Source organism: Haplochromis burtoni, unplaced genomic scaffold (genome assembly GCF_018398535.1).
Source record: "Haplochromis burtoni strain Fernald_Lab_line unplaced genomic scaffold, NCSU_Asbu1 Contig_14, whole genome shotgun sequence".
NCBI classification, from domain to species: domain Eukaryota; kingdom Metazoa; phylum Chordata; class Actinopteri; order Cichliformes; family Cichlidae; genus Haplochromis; species Haplochromis burtoni.
The window spans coordinates 3055365-3075709 of NW_024582375.1; the positions used below are offsets into that span (position 1 = coordinate 3055365).

Consider the following 20345-nt stretch of genomic DNA (forward strand, 5'->3'; position numbering starts at 1 on the left):
AGGTCATATGATTGTTGGAGTTTTCATCTTTTTTCTCTGCATTATTGTAAAGTCTTCACCTTAGAATATATAATGCGCCTTGAGACAATTGTTATTGGGATTTAGTGCTATTTAAATAAAATTGGAATTGAACCTGCTGTGGTGACTCCCTTGCAATAAGGGAGCGGTTAAAAGTGGCTCCATTGGATCAGTTGTTAATGAGCTAAAATGATAACAGACATTCAGAATGTGGCAGTTCATATTGTTATTTGTGCTGAGGAGCATCCAGTTTAATATTTCTTCAGTAGACAAAGAGGGGTAATCTGGCAGCTTTTTGGTGGCATTTAATCAACTGCATAAAAGAAGAAAATGGAAATTGTTTTGACTGCAGAATAATTAGAGTAAATGTGTGCTATGACCCCCAAAAAGGACATGGAATATAGAAATTTATTTTCATGGGTGACTTGGAGGTAAAAAAACAAAACAAGAAAAACCAAAAAGGTTTTAGATCCATAAGTACATTTAGCTTTTTAACTGCATTGTTTTATTTATGTATTTGTCTATTCCATGATATGTTTGACTTATCTGGTTAGTAATACTTGCTGCTTCCGAAACTTCATATGTGCCTCAGGAAAGATTAAGGTTACCGCCTCGTAGGCACAGTGGTAGTTTTTCCATTAAAACAGGAAACCTTCCTCATCCACTGGGCTACACACGGTCTCAAATCAAATCTTTACTGTATATTTCTTTTTCTCTCTGCAACAGCAGCTGCAGATCAGTTTGTTTCTGCATCCCAAAATGGTTGTTGGAGCAGCAACAAGCAACGCTGCAAGATAAATGAGGGCAAGCACAATGTAATTTCCATATCAATCATAGTGTCAGCAGCTTAGGTTGAGGAGAAGGAGAAAGGGAAAGAGGGAGGAATGGAACGATACAAGGAGAGGGAGAAAGGTAAAGGCTGAAAGTAAGAAAACAGATGCTTTTGTTGTTACATACATACTCCAGCTATTATTGAAATAAGCCATTTCAAACCGAGGGCCAAGTAATGCACCGTGGGGCACAGAGCGAAAACTCAGACCGACCGACTGACCAAGCCACCAGGTGTCTGACTGACAGACAATCCTTGAAACCATTTCAGAATCTCAACTGTCTCTCGCATGTGGGTGCCGACTGAGTGCAGCTGTCATTTAGATCATAAACGCCCCAAAGATTTATCTTCTAAAAACATTAACACTGAACTGTAGCCTTGATGTGGAGATGGTGTGGCTGACAAGCTGTGGGCATGAATGGAAGGAAAAGGAGGAAGAAAAGGACTAAGGGGAGGCCCTCAAGGCCCCATAACAAGTTCTCAAGAGTTGGGCTGGCGAAACTTTGCGCCGGTGTTATCTTGTTAAGCACGAGAGTCACTGAAGGACACCAGACAATTGATTGAACGGAGTTGACTTCAGCACAATTTCCTCTTCGTGGCGACATGCATCAACCAGGCCACGGGTCCCTATATTCTGCAGCTTAACTACCTCTCAGGCCTCCCACTGTGACAAATGGCTTCTGTCTCTTCTAATGTAATATTTGTTTCTACTTCTGAGAGCCTCTCGGCTACTCTGCGGCAAGTCTGTCTGCCGACTGCTTCATTGTGTTAGCTGACTTTATTCCCCAACCGGCTGTCAATTGGTGGACCGTCTGAGTGTTCTCGTCTGTCTGTCTTTTGTCTCATTGCTTGCGCGTCCTTCCCCCCCCCCCCCCAAGCTCTTTCTACTGCTCCCCCGTCAACCCCTTGCTCTCTCTGTCTCATGCTCACCATTTCGCTGTCTCCCATGTGCGCTATGTCTATCTCGCTTCCTTCCCCTACTCTCTCATTCTCATTGCCTCCCTGCCATCCTGCTCCCTCTTTCCCTCTCTCTCTGAAATCTCCCTCCTCCCCCTATTCCTTTCTCCACTTTACCGCCATGTCTTTGCTCCAGATGCTAGCTGTCTCAGCTCCGTGGGCTGAGTCTCAGTGATGGGCCCCTGCAGGAATTCAAAGCACCATTCTGGCATTTTCTTCCAAGCAATTGCTTCTTGCAGTAATAAAGGGGAGTAGCTTTAGCATCTCTGTCTGAATGGGCTCACTAGCCCTAGGCAAAACAAGCACAAGTGCACATCCGCCAATCCTCTCGGGGCAGGAGCACATCGTGAGTCTCTGTCCGGATTTCGACCCAATTAAGCCATCTCACGCAATTTACAGAATTGGTTACAAAAAAACGTACCATTAATCACATTTTCTCTGTCAAAAGCTCAGAATGAGGCTCCGGAATAAGAAAATCCGCATTTTTATTGTCACTGGAGAGCTGGACGAGAAGTTCACATTTGCATACCATGTACAATTATTATACACAAACAACCCTTTTCTTTGAGCTGTGACCTGTTGAGCCCTGCAGTCATACACCACTCATAACATGATATGTAAATATTGCACATGTGGTTTTAATGGTAATTAAAGTCACATCGACAGCAAATTAATTCACGATGGGACACGGAGCATTTAAGGTGCAATTAGCCATGGAGGCGGCTACGGTGATACTTTGCCTAACTGCAAACAGCAAACACTTTGCAATTTGTTTTCACATTAAGTAAATGTCACAGCATATTAGCATGCCATTATGACATCTATGTTTTCTTTTTTTCCCCCTTTACACAGCAGAGTCTGGTTACAAAGGTGCAGGTGATGGAACAGAGAAAAAAGGAGAGTCTGTTGAAGATGAAGCAAGGAGACAAGGAAGAAGCTTTGATGAAACTTTTACTGCATCTCTGTGTAAACAACTTCACAAACTGTTGTAGCTGCTAACTGTTCTGGGGCCATGAAAGCAGCTTTGGAGGAACAGGTTGTTCTTACAAGTCAGCATCATCTTTGTATTTTGCTTGGATATTCAGTCACTACATGTTTGCAGCACACAGTGTATGTGCATATTTTTTGTATTTTGTATACCTAAAATCAATATTATTAACCAGAAGCCCAGAAATACATATCAATAATACCGGAAATAGAAGTACTGGGAATGTAACTGAGTGTTTACCTTCATTTGTGAGTTTTATGTCTAAAAGGCTTAAATAGAGTATTTACCTAAAAGGCCAGCATTCATTAATTCAGTGACGGTGTGGAAGAGCAATGCATCTGTTACTTCTAAGCAGTTCTGTTTGTTATGTGTGTTTTGATGTAAATCAACTGATTTTTTTTCAAGTTTTTAAGAAAACGTTGGTTTGATGTTTTCCTTTAACAGAACTGAGCCTCTTCATGCAAGTAAATCTATGAAGTTCTACTAAGGCACAGTACTAGCTTGAGTTAAATGCTAACAGTGGTTTGGTAATAGTAACAATATCCATTTTCACACATGCACCAGAGTTCTAAACATTTCTATACAAGTATTTTAGTATAGCCAGGTGTCAGTTGCAGCCCTTCTCTTTACCTGGGTGTTACTTATCCCGAATTATCAGGTATTACCTCTTGTGTGTAGCACCCATCCAGTTTATGGCTACAGCTTGCTAACCAAGCTTTTTACTGTTTAATGATAGCCTACTAATTCATTTAAAGAACAACTTCCGACAATGCCCTAGCCTTATTCTCCCTACATTCTCTGAAATTCAAATGTGATGTTAAGTACAGCATCTTAATTTAGTATGTTAACATGCTAATATTTGCTCATTAGCATACAGCTGAAGCTAATGAAAACACTATGTACTTTGGTACTCTAAATACCTGCAAAGTTAGCAGGTATTTAGAGTACAAAGTTTGTCTTTCCAAAATTGTAATAAGAGCCCACCCTTAGCTGCTAAAATATTTTGTTGTAGACCAAAGAGGTCACCTAAAGTGGATGCAACCAACTGCTTGAGTATTAGACTCCTATTGCTCCCCATAAAGTCACAGTTGAACCTAAGTTATACGTATATAAAATGAGCTGTACAAACTAGCAAATAAGCTATTAAATTCTGATTTATTAACAAGAGTATTTATGAAGTGGTATCAGAGTCCCAAATGTGCAAACCTTTTTAAAACTTACAGGATGATAGATTGCCTTAGAGAGAGCCAAAAGTACTTACAGCACACCAAACAAAAACGTACTGATCATTTCCACACAGCAGATACCATCAATGAATTGACACAAGTGCTACACGTAAAACAGAACAAGGAAAAACAGAAAATACTGCCTGTGGTCATGCTGCCATATCCTTCCACACACTAAAAAAGTTTCCATATCCACTTAAAATTTTATACTCTAAGTTGCCAAAGCCTCAATATTAGTCTCCGCCTTACTAAGCTCGACACTGCCGATAAGTAGTATGGTCATTACGCGATAACAGCAAACGCTCCTCCTCCCCTTCAAATGACACTCATCATGGTCTTTAAATTTTGCAAAGCTACCTTTTAAAAAGTTGCTCAAATATGCATGCGATCCCTGGCCCCATTTCCGGCGGTCCGTAATGTGGCTCTTTGCTTTCTCTGTGGAAAAACTCAACAAGTTGACTCTTTATGAATTTGCGTCCCCAGGCCATCTGCAAGCCTTTCTGCCGTTCCCTGACAGTGGCTGCTCTCTCTGCCTCCCTCCCTGCAGAGGAAGAAGCTCCAGGCTATGCTGAAAATAGGATAAGATATTCAAATAAGTGCGCGCGTTCACCTACAAGTTCTTGCGTCTTTTCTTTTTTTTCAGGTCAGTCAAGTCCTGTCTTCTCCGCTGGCAAACCAGCCTCGCAACAGCAACAGATTATGAGTGTGTGTGTGTGTGTGTGTGTGTGTGTGTGCTTTGGTGTGTGTGTGTGTGTGTGTGTGTGTGTGTGGTTTTGTGTGTGTGTGTTTGTGTGTGTGTGTGTAAGTGTGTGTGCACTTGAGCACATGCAAGCCTTGGCGAATCACCACAGATGCATGACCGTGTGTTTTGAGCTCTTTGGGCGATGGGTTGAAATGCCCCCAGGCCTGCAATTCTCAGTAAACCAGTAACAGTTAACAACCTATTGATACAGCTGCAGAAGTACAGCGACCCATAAACAAACAGGCAGGAAACACAGGATACCACGCTGAGCGACAGAGTGATGTGATGAGAATGGCTTTAAGCTTTCGAGCCTGACAGCAGGGGAATGCATGCACGTGTGTGTGTGTTTGTTTGTTTTTGTTTCTTTGTGTGTGTGTCTGACCTTTCAGCATTTTCTAAAGTCTGTATCTTTACAGGGTGGTCATGTATGTGCAAATAGGTGATTGATGTTCCTGAACGACCTTGATGATGTTGCGCTCGTTTGTGTGCCCCGGTGTAACCTGCGTGCCTGCTTTGATGTTACGTTCATTACTGTCTCTGCTTTTCAGGGCTCAGATCTGAGTGTTCATATGCCTGTGCCAGAGGTGTATGTACCTGCACGCAACATTGTATCCAAGGGTAGAATGAATCAGCAGTTGCTACATGCCTAAAAATGAAGGCTGCTATAAGAAAAGAGTTGTGCGTGACCTCTCTTCCTTTCTTCCTCTCTATCACTTCCTCCTCCTCGTTCTCTTGCTTCCAGTTTCTCTACTTGTTACTCTGTCTTACCTCGCTCTCTGCTGTCTCTGCCTCTCTCAGTGTGTTTGCAGTTCAGACCCAGACCACAGCCGTGTTACATTCCTTAGCCATCCCAAGCTAAGATTAGCATACTGATTAGCTACCCTTGTGGGCTCTCTCATCCGCCTTCCCCCGAGCTCACATGCAGGGCTACAGTCTCATGAATACATAATTGCGCCATTGGCAAACAAATGCACGGCTGAGAGCTTCCAGATGAGGGAGCTAGTGCACAGAATACAATATTGTTTGTTGCTGTTGTCGTTGTTGTTGACTTCTTTGTAATGTAATCAAAAGGTACTGGAGCATTCTGGTGTGATTAATGTTTCCAGTACCGACACGTACATTCCAAATACTTCAGTTGTTGACTTGTTTTTATTTATCTCTCCCTCTTTTACTTTTTTCTCCTCTCCTCATGTTTGTCTTCTCCTTTCAGTTTTGTTTTTTTTGCCACTTTCACCCTCTTGACCGTGGCTTCTATTTCACCCTCAGCAGGGTTTGTCTTTCCTTTACTGCTTTATATCTTTTGCCTTCATCCTTCCCCTTATACTCCCTTTTTTTCCATCTCTTTCTTCTTGCCTCACTTGCTTTCCTTATCAAGGTATTAGAGGGGATATCAAGTCACCTGCTGCTCTCACCTTATTCGGTGCCTCTGCTTCTCTCTCTCTCTCTCTCTCTCCCTTTCTTCCCTCCACCCCGTGCCTCTCTCTGTTCTCTCTTCAATCTCTCCCTCTCACGAGGGCCTGGGAGAGGACAGCGTATCGTGTGAAGTTGGATGTTGATTCTAGGTGACAGGCACCATATGAGTCATAGCCATAATCACAGAGCTCCACCACCACCACCCTTTTGGCTGTAAAACACAGCAACAATGCAAAGCAAAAGTGCCCTTGGCACAGATATTAGCCATACATTACTAACCATCACACAAATGCATTTTCTAAGATGTAACACATTTTGTAAACACTTGAGAATTTTCTTTCTTATTTTGGTATCTTGGTATCTTGGTATCTATCTATCTATCTATCTATCTATCTATCTATCTATCTATCTATCAGATAGAGATAGATAGATAGATAGATAGATAGATAGATAGATAGATAGATAGATAGATAGATAGATAGATAGATAGATAGATAGATAGATAGATAGATAGATAGATAGATAGATAGATAGATAGATAGATAGATAGATAGATAGATATGAAACCAGTGCTGAACTTTAGTCTTTGATAGCAAAAACACTTCCAGTTCTATACAGGTCCATGGAAAACATCCTTTAAACTTGATCTCTGTAAACACTTTCCTGATGAGTTTTTGGTTCAGTCACTCATTTTGGATCATACTGAATGAAAAGTTAGATCTGTTCTGTAAATCTTGGTCATGCTATGTTTCAAACTGAAGTATTATCTGCAGTATGAAACTGCACACTCTTTGGTCAATAGCCAGTGAGCTGTTTCACAGTCAGACCTGCCCTTACTCGTCACATCTGAAAGATGAGAGTTGGTTGATTTTTCTGCAACAAAGATGGTGAGGGTGGAAACGCTCCTCTCAAGGCATTAAATAATCAGACTTTAGAAATTGGTAGGACCACCTACCAATTTATGGGCTCAGATTATGAACTGATCCCATAATCTCATCTGGAAAGGATTCACTGAGGTCATAAATGAAGAAAGCCAAAGTGACATTTTCTGATAAACTTCTATACAACTTGGCATCTTTTGCAACCAGAGGAGATGCCCCCTGCAGGCCATTAGAAAAACTGCAGATTCTAGAAACTTCAGCATTGGCTTCATTTTTCAGTTATGCTGGTTCTGTATGCATGTGAGTAACATGGACATCAATTTCTAGTAAAACTTGAAATCCTTTACAAACTGTGGACAATTTTTGTAAGAATATATATGAATAACTACCATGTGTGTATGTGATTATTACCATTTATATACACAAATCAATGGTTAATCATGTTTTATTGGTTTCTTTCTTAATTTTGAGTAGAAGGCTGTAGTAAAGCTGTCATTTAAAAATAATAATAATTAGACAATCAATCAATAGTAGAATATTAATCAGCAAATTGCTTGAAAACGGTCATTTTTCACACAAAATTGTCAAAGGTTTACAAGCTCCAGCTTCTAAAAACATGTCACCTGTCTTACATTAATGTATATTGATCTTGTAGTGAGAATGAATTGATCACTCTCACAAATATCATTTTGTCTTGAGATGCAGTCAATATGATAATGAATGCTTGTGTTGTAAAATAAACAACAATCAGAAGAGAAGAGAAGAGAAGAGAAGAGTCTGCTGAGAAAGCAGAGACTTCAGACAGAATAGCATAGAGGACATGCATTGGTCAGCTCAGCTCAGAGATCCACTGGTTTGAAAGATCTGGTTAAAAAGAGGAAATGAATAAAAGAACAAGTGCTACAAAGAGTCGGGGGAAAACAACATAAAAATTTCAAGCAGAAGAAAGTTAAGCACAAAACAGCGACAAAGATGGACAAAAATGTAAAAAAGAAAAAAAAAACCTCAAACAAACCCAGTGTGACCGGGACATAGGAGGACACATGAACAAAGTAGAGGGTAAGAAAAAAATACAAAAAGTATAAAACAGAAATACTGCACTGTCGAGGAAGGTCAGAGTAAAAGCAAACCCACAAGAAGAAAGGCAAAGCTAACAGTGAAAGGGAGTTGTGCGATCTACAGAGTTGCAAGTTCAAATGTTTGGAAATTAACAATGAAAAAAAATGAAACGAGGAGCGAGAAGGGAGGAAATTACACAAAGTCGGCCCCGGCACTAGAGTTTAATAGACCAATAATGGTGGTAACAAAAATGAAATATACCCATAAGGCGGACTGTTGGACAAAAGGTACCAAATAACACAGTTTGAGCAGCGTGGAGTAAAGAGGTCATAAAAGAGGAAATCCAGGAATGATTATCACTCAGATTATTAAGTCTCTGAAGGCTCACAGTGTTACTGGGTAAAAAGGTCGAGGTCCTTGCAAAGGGAAAAAGCAAGACTGCTGACTGAAACAAACATCCAAGTGTCGTGATTGGACACAAACGGAAGATCAATGGCACATGGCCGAAGGCACCATAAAAGAATAAAAAGCCCCCCCTCCAGAAGCTTTGGCTCTTATAAACTAAGCCTGTCATTGATTAACCTGAGGTCTGTGTGATTACAAAGCAAACTCAATCTTGTGTCCTTTGTAGAGAAGGAAAAAAGGTAAAAAGGAAATGAACGAGCTGAGGTCGGTTCACATCGCTGTAAGGAAAACTCAGCATCACAGTACGAATCTGTTACAGCACCAGCATAGCTAATGCACTGGAGGACAGGGTGATTACATTAACCATTAGCTCAGCTGCTAATGAAATAACTTTTCCCTTTCCTCTTTTTTTCCATGAGCTTATCATGGCTATTGCACATAGCCTCCTTTTTTTTGTTCACACATAGCAGACTGAAGCTCTGTGTGCCAGCTGGATTTCTCCTCATAAGTGAGTCAGAGACGGTTTGAGCGAGAGAAGGAAAGCAAGACGGAGAGAAGGTGTGAGGGTGCCAGGGAACAAGAAATGAAAAGACAGCCATGGCCAGAGAAGTAGCCCAAAAGAGAGAGAGAGAGGAGCAAATTGCGTGTGTGTGTGTGTGTGTGCTTGTACTTGCATACATTTGCCTAATAAGGTTATCCTCAGGCACTCTTGAATTACTGCCTGGAGTACTATTTGTCCAACTAAAAAGGGTTTATTCATAAATTTAAAATAATAATAATAAGATTTGTACCTTTTAACATTATGTGAATTTGTTATGTATATCTTCTGGATTCTGTGTTTCAGAGATGACAAATGCATGACAGCCTGACCTCACTCAGTCAGTCTGAGAAGCTTTAAGAGATAGATGGGTGCGTGTGTGTGTGTGTGTTGAAGAGACAGATAGAATAAGAATTAACGGGAGTCACATGAGACTTAATTAGGCCTGTGGCGCACTCCTATTCCAAGCCAAAGAAAGTAGTTTCACAAGACAATGAGACACATTCCCCTGTTTTTTTATGAGAGAGGATTTGTGTGTGTGGTGGTGAGGGGCTTCTCTTGATTCTGCCTGTCTGCATACATAGGAGCAGGAAGGGGCTTTAAAGTGAGTATGTGCACGCGCAGCTGTGATCCCCGTGCGTGTTTTTCAATAGGGGGAAAAAAGAAGAATATGACACGTCGACAACTACTGAGATCAATACGCTAAGAGCGATTGCCAATACCACTCACATAATTTTGTTGTCAAAGCCTTCCCACATGGCACGGTCACCCACTGTGGGTGTGTGTGTGGTCAAAATAGAGAGCGTGTGACAGACAGAGAGAGGAGAGGAAAGCGGCGGGACTTACCGCAATAGAGAAGCAGCAGCGCTGTCAGGAGCAGCACAGCCCAGAAACTTGACGACATTCTCGGCCAGCGACTGGCATCTTTGCGTCTTCCCAACCTTGACACTGAAGCCATTGAAGAAAACAGCTAGAGCACTTCCTTCGTTATGGAGACAAGTTTTAAAAAAGGAAGAAGAAATAAAGAAAAAATAAAGAAGAAAAAAAAGCGCTGACAGTAAATTCACAATCCAGCTCGGTCTCTCACAGTGATCATATCTCCACGTGTAATCCCACAAAAAGACATGTCAAGCTCGAGTAACTGATTAGGGGGTGGAAAAAACAAAAGAAAAAAAAAAAAAAAAAGAACTAATAACAAAAGAAAAAAAGCAGTGATTTTCTCCACGGGGCGCAACAGAAAAGGTCACATCTTCCACAGAAAGCCCAGTTGGGGAAACAACGCAGCGGGTTTTAGATTCGCTCGGAAACAGAACTTGGTCCCTTTTTAGTTGTTCCAAAGTGTTTTAGCCTCAATTTCCGCCCCGTTTCAGTCAGGGTAAGCGGGGAGATTGCGCTGAGTTACTGCTAAAGTGTTCAATCATCTGTACCGCAGCGTCGTAAAACCTCCTTTCACCTGTGGTAGGTTTCCTCGATTCTCTTCAGTCTCAGCAGCCCCGACACTGTAGCTCATAGACTGTGTTTAAAAAATATATATATATGTAATTAAACAGGCTCTTATAAAATCCAGCGAACAAACGCCTGCCTGGATGAAAGAGGGTTGGTCATAAAAGAGAAAGAGAGATTGGGGGGAGGGGTGCTTCAAGCTCTCGGTTTGGGCACAGAGTGGATGAAGACCACAGCATGCTTACAGAAGGAACCGAAGGATGGAGAGTGGAGGGGGTAGAGGCAGACGGAGAGGGAAAAAAGTGCGCACCGTGCGACTCCAAGTGTTTTTGCCTAAAGTGAAACATCCACATAATCGATATTACGTCAGGCAATAAGCCACTTGAGGTCGCGTCTTTTGCTGTTACGCCAAAGCAATCGCTTTGCGTCGTTAAATCGGCGTGAATTACAGCTTACAGTGTATCGATTTCACATACCCCGCTTTGATTTTTACCAATCAATCACGTCTGAAAACGTGAGATCGTCCCGCGAACGGTCGATATTTGTTCTGGAGCAAATGTGGGATTTGAACTATTTTGCAGTGGCATCAAGATGAGTTTGTCCCATTTCAGCAATATATCGACACACAGGGGCGATACTAACAAAGTGATGATGTGGGGGTGTGAGGAGGAGGTGGGGGGGTCCGATATTTTTCTGCTTGTGCTGCTGTTTATGTGCTTCTCTGTGGTGGGGATTTTCCATACACATCATACAGTCATTATTAGTTAGAGGTCTCAGTGCATGCACAGCCTTTTTTTTTTATCTTCTCAAAACGTCACTGAGCGTCTCTGGAAGAGCACAAGCTTCAGTTTGAAATAAATGGGTTTTATTGCCAGCATTGAGCATGGTGACGTTATCAGCTCATCGAACCATCTTAACCACAGTAACAGCGCCTCCTTTTTTTTCCTTGCCACACTGGTGTACTCCCATTAATACAATTATTTTTAAAAGTGGGGCGATGTTGTGTAATACTGGATATAAATGAACCCAGTGTCATTACATTGACCGAGAGACAGCCTATAAAGCACACTACGACCTCCAGCTTTTTAGTGTTGCATGCTATAATACAACACTGGTTTTCTACATAAAGATAGCTTTTAACCATCATTCAGCACATTAATCGGGACGTGTTTAACTTAAACTTAGGTGTCATTGTTTAGTCATTACATGGCTAAATATTCTTGCAATCTCTCTGGAAGGACTTTTCAGTTTTCAGCACCACGGACAGCTCCACCATGTTTGGAACAGCTCCTTGGACAGCGAGGCAATGGAGCCTCAGCACCACAAATACCGCCAGCCTGCCGGACACCACAGTGGCGCGTTGGTACCATGGACAGCGCCAAATGCTAAGCCCACAGAGCCACGCTGGTACCACGGACAGCGCCAGAGCCTGAAACTGTTCTGGCTGCTGGCAGCCTGAACGTGGAGGCCTCTACAGTACGTATTCACCTACCATGCGTGCTAATCCTGACGTCTGTGGCCACTGTATCTCACTGTCTTTAGGGTGAAAATATTCATCACTGTGAATTACGCTCCCATGAAGCCAAAAAGAGCAGCTCTCAATTCCAAAAATATCATTTATAAAGATTCCGAGCTTTGTTCGCTATACATTTCTGTTGTAGCAGTGCACCAAAGTGTAATAAAACAGGTTGTAATTGAACAGTAAAGTTCAGTATGTGTCCTTAACAGTTCTTATAAACCCATATTCTAGAGGTTATAATGTTATTAATCTGAAATAACAGACATGCCTCACTTAACACTTAAGGCTGGTTCAAGCCCTCATAGACTCAGCCATGAAAACACAAAGTTTACCACAGGTACAGAAACAACTTTGGTCTTTACAGCGTCCCCTTAATAACATCATTTGTACCAAAGCGACTGTTTTAAATTTGTTATTAATTTATAATTGAACTTTCTGGAGTTTAAAAAAGCTTAAAAAGTTGGTATTTATTGGCAGATGCTAGCTACCTACCCAGGGTCACCTTCCACATTTTCACCATGTTTGTGGTAGTTGTTGGCTTTTTGGAGCATTTAAATGGAAATCTTAAAAAATAATATGGGCTGCTGTGAGATGCAACCTATCAAAGAGGTCTGTGCCATGAAAAAGTGCCACCAGAGTTTGTAAGAGTGTATAATAAGAAAAGTGAAAATGGAAAGATTCACACCTAAAAGTGACATAAAAAAATTTAATCCAGACACCCAAGGTCCATGGTTTGAACAAGTAATTCAATTTAATTTAAATCAATTTTCAGTACAATTAAATTAAATGTTATTTATATAGCCCCAGTTGCCTCAAGATGTTTTATATTGTACGGTAAAGACCCTACATTGTTCAAATAAACCCCCCAAACTCACAGTTTTTAACAGAAAGAAACCTTCAGCAGAACCAGAGTCAGGCAGCGAGAGAGAGGCAGGATGGAAGGCAAACTATTGATAGAGAGCCAGAATTTAATATGGCTAATGATTAAATACAGTAGTGGTGTGTAAACGCAGAGGAAGTGAAAATATTTGAGTGAAGAAGTGCTTAGTGCATCATAGGAAGCCTCCATCAGCCAAGCCCTACTGCAGCGTGACTCCCAGCCCGAACTACATGCTTTATCAAAAAGCAAAGTTTTACATCTAGTGTTGCATCTGCTGAATCCAGGAACCACAGGTGAGCCTGGAGTCTGAGTGTGCTAAGTGCTAATAAGGTTCTATGAGGTCTTTAAGCTATAGTAATAAAGAGGCTTTATTGCAGGGGGCTGGTTGCATTAAAAATGCATCAACACATGTGGGTTTGCACCTTCTTCAGGCTGTAGGGAAAGTTTATGCTTCATTTTTGGTGACTGAAATCGTATTTTATATCTGTTACTGACCGGCAGATAGCACATCTGTGTGTACAGTTGCAGTTAGAATTTACTTCCATTTAGCAATCTCCATTCTAATCCAACATTAACAACTTTTGTCTTAAAAACACCCTGATGGTAGTTTCACAATGTAGAGTTAACCATTTTACCATAATGTCACAGTGACTACCCCCATCTTTTACATACAGTCTATGGCTTTCCTTAGCTGTGCTACTGTTGAACGCAAGAGCACACAAGAACAGGAACGTTACCTCCTACACAAATGCCAAAGCCTGCTTTGCACACACACACACGCATTAAGTCAAACTCACACGTTTCTTGCAGCAAATCATGGAAGTAAGCATATATACATAATTCTCTGCTGCTCTCTCACACATTCTCACAGCCATTTGCTTCAGCTTGAATATAATGCATAAGCTGTGGCCTACATATGTTATCCTCTCCTTCACTTTTACGTAACATTTCTGCAACTCCAAACAGAAGGAAGTGCACGAGGCATAAAAAACACTGAGTGAGTTCTTGCTATTTCTTGTTACCCCTTCACTCCCCACAAAGGCTTCAAAGTTGTACACAAAGGCTTACAGGCTCCTTTTTTTACTTTTTGGCTGTGAACCATAATAAAACATTATCTTATTCGCTCTTGACATGAGTCAGCATTGTGACACTGGTTCTGTTGCGTGCTAAGCGCTGGGATCTGGCCTATGTTGGAGTTCAAATGGATTCCAGAAATATGTGTAGAGTTTGAATGGTGCTTCAAAATGCAGATGGGGATTCTAAGAGAAACATCCGCACTTGGCAGTGAGCTCGCTGCCAAGAGCAGCAGCTTTGAAAAAAATCAGATAAACACACTCCTTTGGTAAAAGGATGATTCCCATCTTAACAGAAAGCTAAGGACTTCCGCAGCTGAGATGAGAGAAAGGATGAACCACAGAGGGGGTAATAAATGATACCTGTAGCCAAAGCACTACAGGCATATAACCAGTCTAAAAAGAGCTCTTTTCTATGCTTACATAATGCTTAATGATGCTTTTAAAGAGATATGGTATCCAAAGGCAATATCCAGTCGTGAATTAAGTATCACCTCCAGTTTTTTAAAATGAGCAATCACACCACATAAAATTAAAAAAAAAAAAGAAGACAGCATTGCATAAAGCAGGGTCGGAGAATAAACTGAAGCAGCTTGGATATTTCAGAAACATCAAACGATTACAGACAGATAATGAATGGTCCTTAACTCACTCATGGGTACTGGAAAATGCAGTGCAGCGTTAATGAATTGTATTTGATGGCAGCTACACCTCTCATCAGAGTTTGCTTTTCAGTCATTTGGCAGCGGCACTGATAATAGAGGCTCTTCTGTCATTTATGGATCACCACAGCCTTGAGAGCTCATTGATGACCTGTGCTGCGGTAAAAGCAAATGCACAGGTGAAATCTTACCAGGGATGCCTGCACCCGTGACACCACAGACGACCAGGCTGAAAGAGCACTACAAGCCACTCTGGATATACTCAGGAAAGATTATTTAGAGAAAAGCAGCCAGATGTGGCACCGTGATTCTGCATGACACGCTCGCCTTTCACACTACGCTGAGTTCTGACAAAGGGCTTTCTTGGCTCAAGGAACCAGATGTCCGTAGGATGCACTAGCTTCCACACAACACTGGATCGATGGTAAGGTGCTCCAAGGATATGGTACAGTGTGGTGTCAAGATGTGGTATAGCAAAAGCACAGAAAGAGAAAATACATTTTCTTCAAAATAAAAGTCCTACAGTGAAATTAGACAAAAATGTATATATATTAATCAATAAATTATGAGAATGTTTCTGAATGTTTCAAACCATTTACTCACATAATAATTCATGAATGGCTTTTTCATTTCTTCAGCTAAGAACACTTTGAGTCTCTGTTTCTGAATGCACTACTTTAGTCTTTGAATCTCAGTTTCCATGCCTCTTCTATTGATAAGTCTCCTGCTGCTGTTATGTAATTGATTTTTGGCAGTTGTCAACACCATGTTTTATTGATTTTGCAAGGATTGTACCACCCAGTGAAACCTTAATAAGACAAGGAGGAGGAAGAGGAGGAACTATACACAGTAGTTTAGTGATATTTTCAAGTATTAAAGCAGCAAAGTCACCAAATGACTGATTTTCAGGCTTTACAGGTGGCAAACTTCAGCTGGACAATGCAAGACGAATTTCTTAAAAGTACTTCTAGAATCAAGCAGAGGCGAGACACAGCGTTCTCCTTATAAATGATGTGATTTTGTGATGTGCCACAGCGGGGAGTCTAATTAGAGGTGCACGGCATGTGTGGTGGTCAGTGAGTTTACTGCAAGCATAACAAGCTGTGTCCCAGGAACTGAACCTTTAGTTGCATACACTTTAAACCCTGCCAAAACAAGATTTATTAGATCTTACTTCAGAAAGCATTCACTTGTATTCTGTACCTCAGAATTACAAAAGGGAAATGGCTGTTTAGGAGCAGGTTGGTTTAGGAATCAAGGAGTGGGAGATTGAACTTACAGCCTAATTAGATTTTAGGCTGTAAGGAGGTGTATGATTATAACCAAAATTTTGAAAGTAATGGCATTTCCTAATCAAAAGACTGTTGATGAATACGGGATTTTCTTTCATTAGGCTTGGCTTGTCACATAGCGCTATAGCGTGAACGGCGCAGCAGCCGTTATGTCAGTAATAGAAAACCTGCTGGTGAGCTTCTTCCTTTTTTCAGTGTTGTGCTGAGCTTCTCGCTGTGGGAGCGTCTGAGACCTGACCTTTCTCTATGCTTCTCACTTTGATCCGTCCAGACACAAGCTACTTCCTCCTTATTGGGCCACCGAGGAGGGCTTTGAACTTAGCTTGCCACTCAGTGATTTAAGCGAACATAGTCTTCTTATTGGTAGCACAGCAGGCTCTCTCTGACTGTCATGGATTAGGAGAAATAGAGGGAACCAAGAAGACTTTTCAGCTTCCCGAATGTGTGCAAGACAGCGGTTCACCACAGAGAGCAGGGAAGAAAGAGATCTCAGATTTAATACTGGAGTTGAATGGCTTAATAGAGCCAGCTTGTTAATTGTTCAGTTGGCATAAATGTAACATTTCTTGTTTTTAGCTTTCAGCAACAGCAGCATCCTCTCACTTTTGCTTTCAGTGAATACATCAGTGAGTGACATAAATGCTTTGGAATATTGATATGAAGAACATATGGCTGGCTTTTTGTTTCATATGTACGCTTTAATAAAAAGCTGGAGTTACAAATAAAAAAGGCATGATGATATCATGTAGTGCTTCCATTTAAGATTAGAGGATTAGATCTGTGATAGTCTACAGCATGGATGCCAGACTCATTTTACATTGTGGGCTGCATACCACCCGCTTTTAAACTTAAATGGTGTCGGCCAATGAAAATCGCCTTTTTGGCAATGTAAAGAGGTTTAATACATATTTAACCCCTGAGATATCTTAATATGAGAAAAAGAAGTGCAATTTCAACCTTACATCTCTCTCTTTTTTTTACATGATAAAGAGATCCTGCTGTGTTAAATCAAATACATCTGTCAGCACGACTCTTTGGGCATGAATTGTAAGAAATAAATGTTTAAAACTACTGTTCTATAATTCTAAAAAAAAATAAAGTTTTTGTCACTTAACAGAAAACATCCTTTCATTTACTTGTCTATTATTTAATTACTTTGATGTATCACAAATGGCCATGGGGGAGGTTTTTATGAGCAGGAAATCACGTAAAACTGATGATAATACAGTTAAAAGTCCAAAATTCAGCCCCACCTTTATATTTTCCAAAGTTGTCCAGTCGGCCATTTTGGAGTCTGTGCTTGGCCATTTCTGGCACCCAGAACTTATGTTTGACACCTTTTGTATGCAGCAGTTCTAAGAGCTCTGTAATGGTTTATACTTGAGATAAGTGCTAACAGCATCATATTAAGAGCAGTGCTCAAAGCGACGATGCTAATATGCTGCATTTATGTAGTGCTGGCAGAGTGTGAAGACTGGGATAATCTCACATTTTTCCAGCTTTAAAGTGCTTATGAATTATTACAAGATGGTTAGCCTTGTTGCTACCCCTATGGGATATCACTGAATTGTTTATCTATAGCACATTGCTTCAGGCACATTTTGCTTGTCATGCATATTTGTAAGTATTTTTAGAGTGAAAAGCATATTGTTTGGGTTACAATCAAGTTTTTCATAGTCAGTGCTGGTATCTTAATGCATAACATAAGCTTAATTGGCATGTTATTCATATAGCCTTTCAAGGGCTGGGCTTAACAATATTTTTAAGCTAACATTTTAAGAGGTCATATTTTCATATCAGCATTTTAAGCAATCTCAGTGATGAAAGGTTTAAGAATAATAACAACGAGCAGTTAGCTCAAACCACTGAATAACATCAAGGCTTATCAGCAAGATACTAGGCTATCTGAGTAGCGCAGATTAAATTAGCACTTTTGTTATTTTATAAGCCAACAATGTAATGTAATGGTAAAAATTGGGTTGCTGGACCACTGGTTGGTTTTGGCATCCTGCTGTTAGCATCTACCTGCTGGATAAACATGAACATATTTTCCACAGGTTGGTTTTACAGTGTTTACTACCAGAGTGTTAGCTTGGTAATAAGCTAATAGGCTTTGCTACTGTAATTAGCTAGAAACACAAACTTAACATAAATACACATACACAAACCTTTCAAACTATAAGCTGAGGATTGTATTTTCAGTAAAAAAAAAAAAAAAAGAAAGAAAGAAAAAATAGACGACAGAAAGAGAAAAAACAGAGAGCAAAGGGTGCACAATTGCTGACAGCAAGAAGACTTAACTAAACGCAGTGCAAAATCAATATGATTCACTAAAAACATTTCAGTAACAATACATTCAATATTAAAATGAATTATTTTTGGTCAAATGATGCTTTAAGCGCTTTGTGCTATGACCTAAATATAAGTATTTAATTCTGCAGAGTCAAGTTAAGTTTCAAAACCTCACAGCCCATGTGTTTTTGCCCTCCGAGGCAGAGATTTGCAGAGCTGGAGCTTCCGCCGACTCCATCTCCGTTCGCTCTGGGCTGTTTGTCTGTCCCCTGCTTCTGACCCCTATCATGCTGGATCACAGATAATCACAACAGCGATAGACTGGATGCCCTAGATTTAAAAAAAAAAGTTGCCTTCTTCAATTTCCTCTAGGTTCCCCCTTGAGATACAACATTGCTAGTTATTTTTTTACCAAACTGCAGACAAAACTAACAGCATCTCTTTAATAGCCTTCCTCCTGCACTTGCATACATCTCTTTATGACTCCCCTTCCCCACAATCCTTGCTAAGTAGGATTTCACACGGCATCCGTCGCAGCTGGGCGCTGCAGGTAGCCGATTTGCATAGATTGTTCAAGAATTGTAATTGAATGGTGTGCTCTCAGAAATCTTGTCGGAAATCATTTTTTGTGTTGCTTTGTTGTGAGTATCGCTCTATTCACGGCAGATGAAAGAGGTTTTATTATCCCATTAAGGGGCCGATGTCGTGGTGACGCAATGGCCACCGCTTCCACTCAATGCCATGTTTAACTGGGGTGGGGAGGGAAAAAACTTTTTAATAGGATCCCCACAATGACAATTATCTTCAGGCAGTTCTCTTTCTTGTGAACGAGGTCCCATTAATTGCATTTACAGACTCTGAAATGAAGTATGGCGAATGCTTTAAGTCAACGACTCCCAACTAATTTGCATGGTAATGAATACATTTCACTGGGAACCTGAAATGATCCCACATGAGTTTTTCTGGAAGCAGTGCTATGAGATACTTGGAAGCAGAAGTCTGGGAATAAGAGGTGAGCGTGAAGCAAGGCTCTAATCAAAGCTATTGTGCGCATATTTCCCGTTGGTTTAAATCTGCCAGGCTCAGTATGAAGCCTGTAAAAGAGCCATTTATAGAAAGGGGAGCTGTGTCTCTTTACAGAAGAGCTAAATGATGGGCATTGTTCCGCCATAATAAGGCTGTGTCTCACTGCAAACAAATCCCTTTTTGTCGAGAACGTGATTGATTTCTAAACGGGTTGAGAACTTTCCGAATTAGATCACAAACGAGGCTGAAGATTAACGCGTGGAGTGGCGGAAGTGCTTTTCCATGTTCCATTCTCCTGTCATGCTTTGGGCTGTTTTGGGCAATCTGTGAGCTCATCATCCATATTCGATCAGGAAACGGCCACCTTGTTGTGTATTAGATCAGCACCCCAGACAGGGAGGCAGCAGCCTAATCTTTCTCCAATCCTTTCCTCCAGTCACCATTTGGCTTTAGCCAGCTCCTTCCCTCTCCTTCGCCCCTGCTTTCATCTCCAATCTGAGTTAACTTTTTAACCTGCTCTAGCACTGCGCTCAGGCCACCCTTTGCTCCCTCTCCATACTGTTTTTGCAACCCTTGTGCCCTCCTTCTTCCCCCAACTCTTCCCTCAGCACCAAACGCTCCCTTCAGACTGCCTCCATTTGTTGCCCTCCAGCACTGTTATGTCTTCGTGTCTCACGTCGGTTCTCTCCCCACAGCCTCATAGTGTCCACTACACTCCATTACATATTTTCTGTCAAATCCTACTCTGATGTCTGACATTCCAAAACTACGGACCTCTTTACAGCTGCAGTCTTTTTTGGCTTTGCCTGTTCTTTCTGCACATTCTTCTGCTTTCTTTGAATCTTTTTTTCCCCTCCTTCAACCTTGTGACTGAGAGGAGAGAAGCATGAAGGGCAGGAATCAGTATACTCAGGGAAAAAAAAGAAAACACAAATTGACAGGCCAGAATCCTCAGGGCGGCTTTATGGATTCTCGGCACAGCATTGAGCAAGAGGCTCATGCAGCCATGCGAGACAAGCCACTAGAAGGCTAAATATAAAATTACCCCGAAAGAGATCCGAGGATATGGAATATGTGTCTGTGATATCTAACAATCTCTGGT

At 41.1% G+C, this 20345-nt stretch overlaps 1 protein-coding gene across 2 annotated transcripts in view; it reads right to left on the reverse strand.

Annotated features, from left to right (window-relative positions):
• Positions 1-10668, reverse strand: part of tafa5a (TAFA chemokine like family member 5a) — a 157056-nt gene extending 146388 nt beyond the window's left edge. For both annotated transcript variants that reach the window (XM_005915696.3, XM_005915695.3), the window contains exon 1: positions 9903-10668. In XM_005915696.3, coding sequence (XP_005915758.1) covers positions 9903-10014 — 112 coding nt within the window. In that variant the 5' untranslated portion in view covers positions 10015-10668. The remainder of the gene's footprint in view (positions 1-9902) is intronic.
• Positions 10669-20345: the final 9677 nt, after the last annotated feature.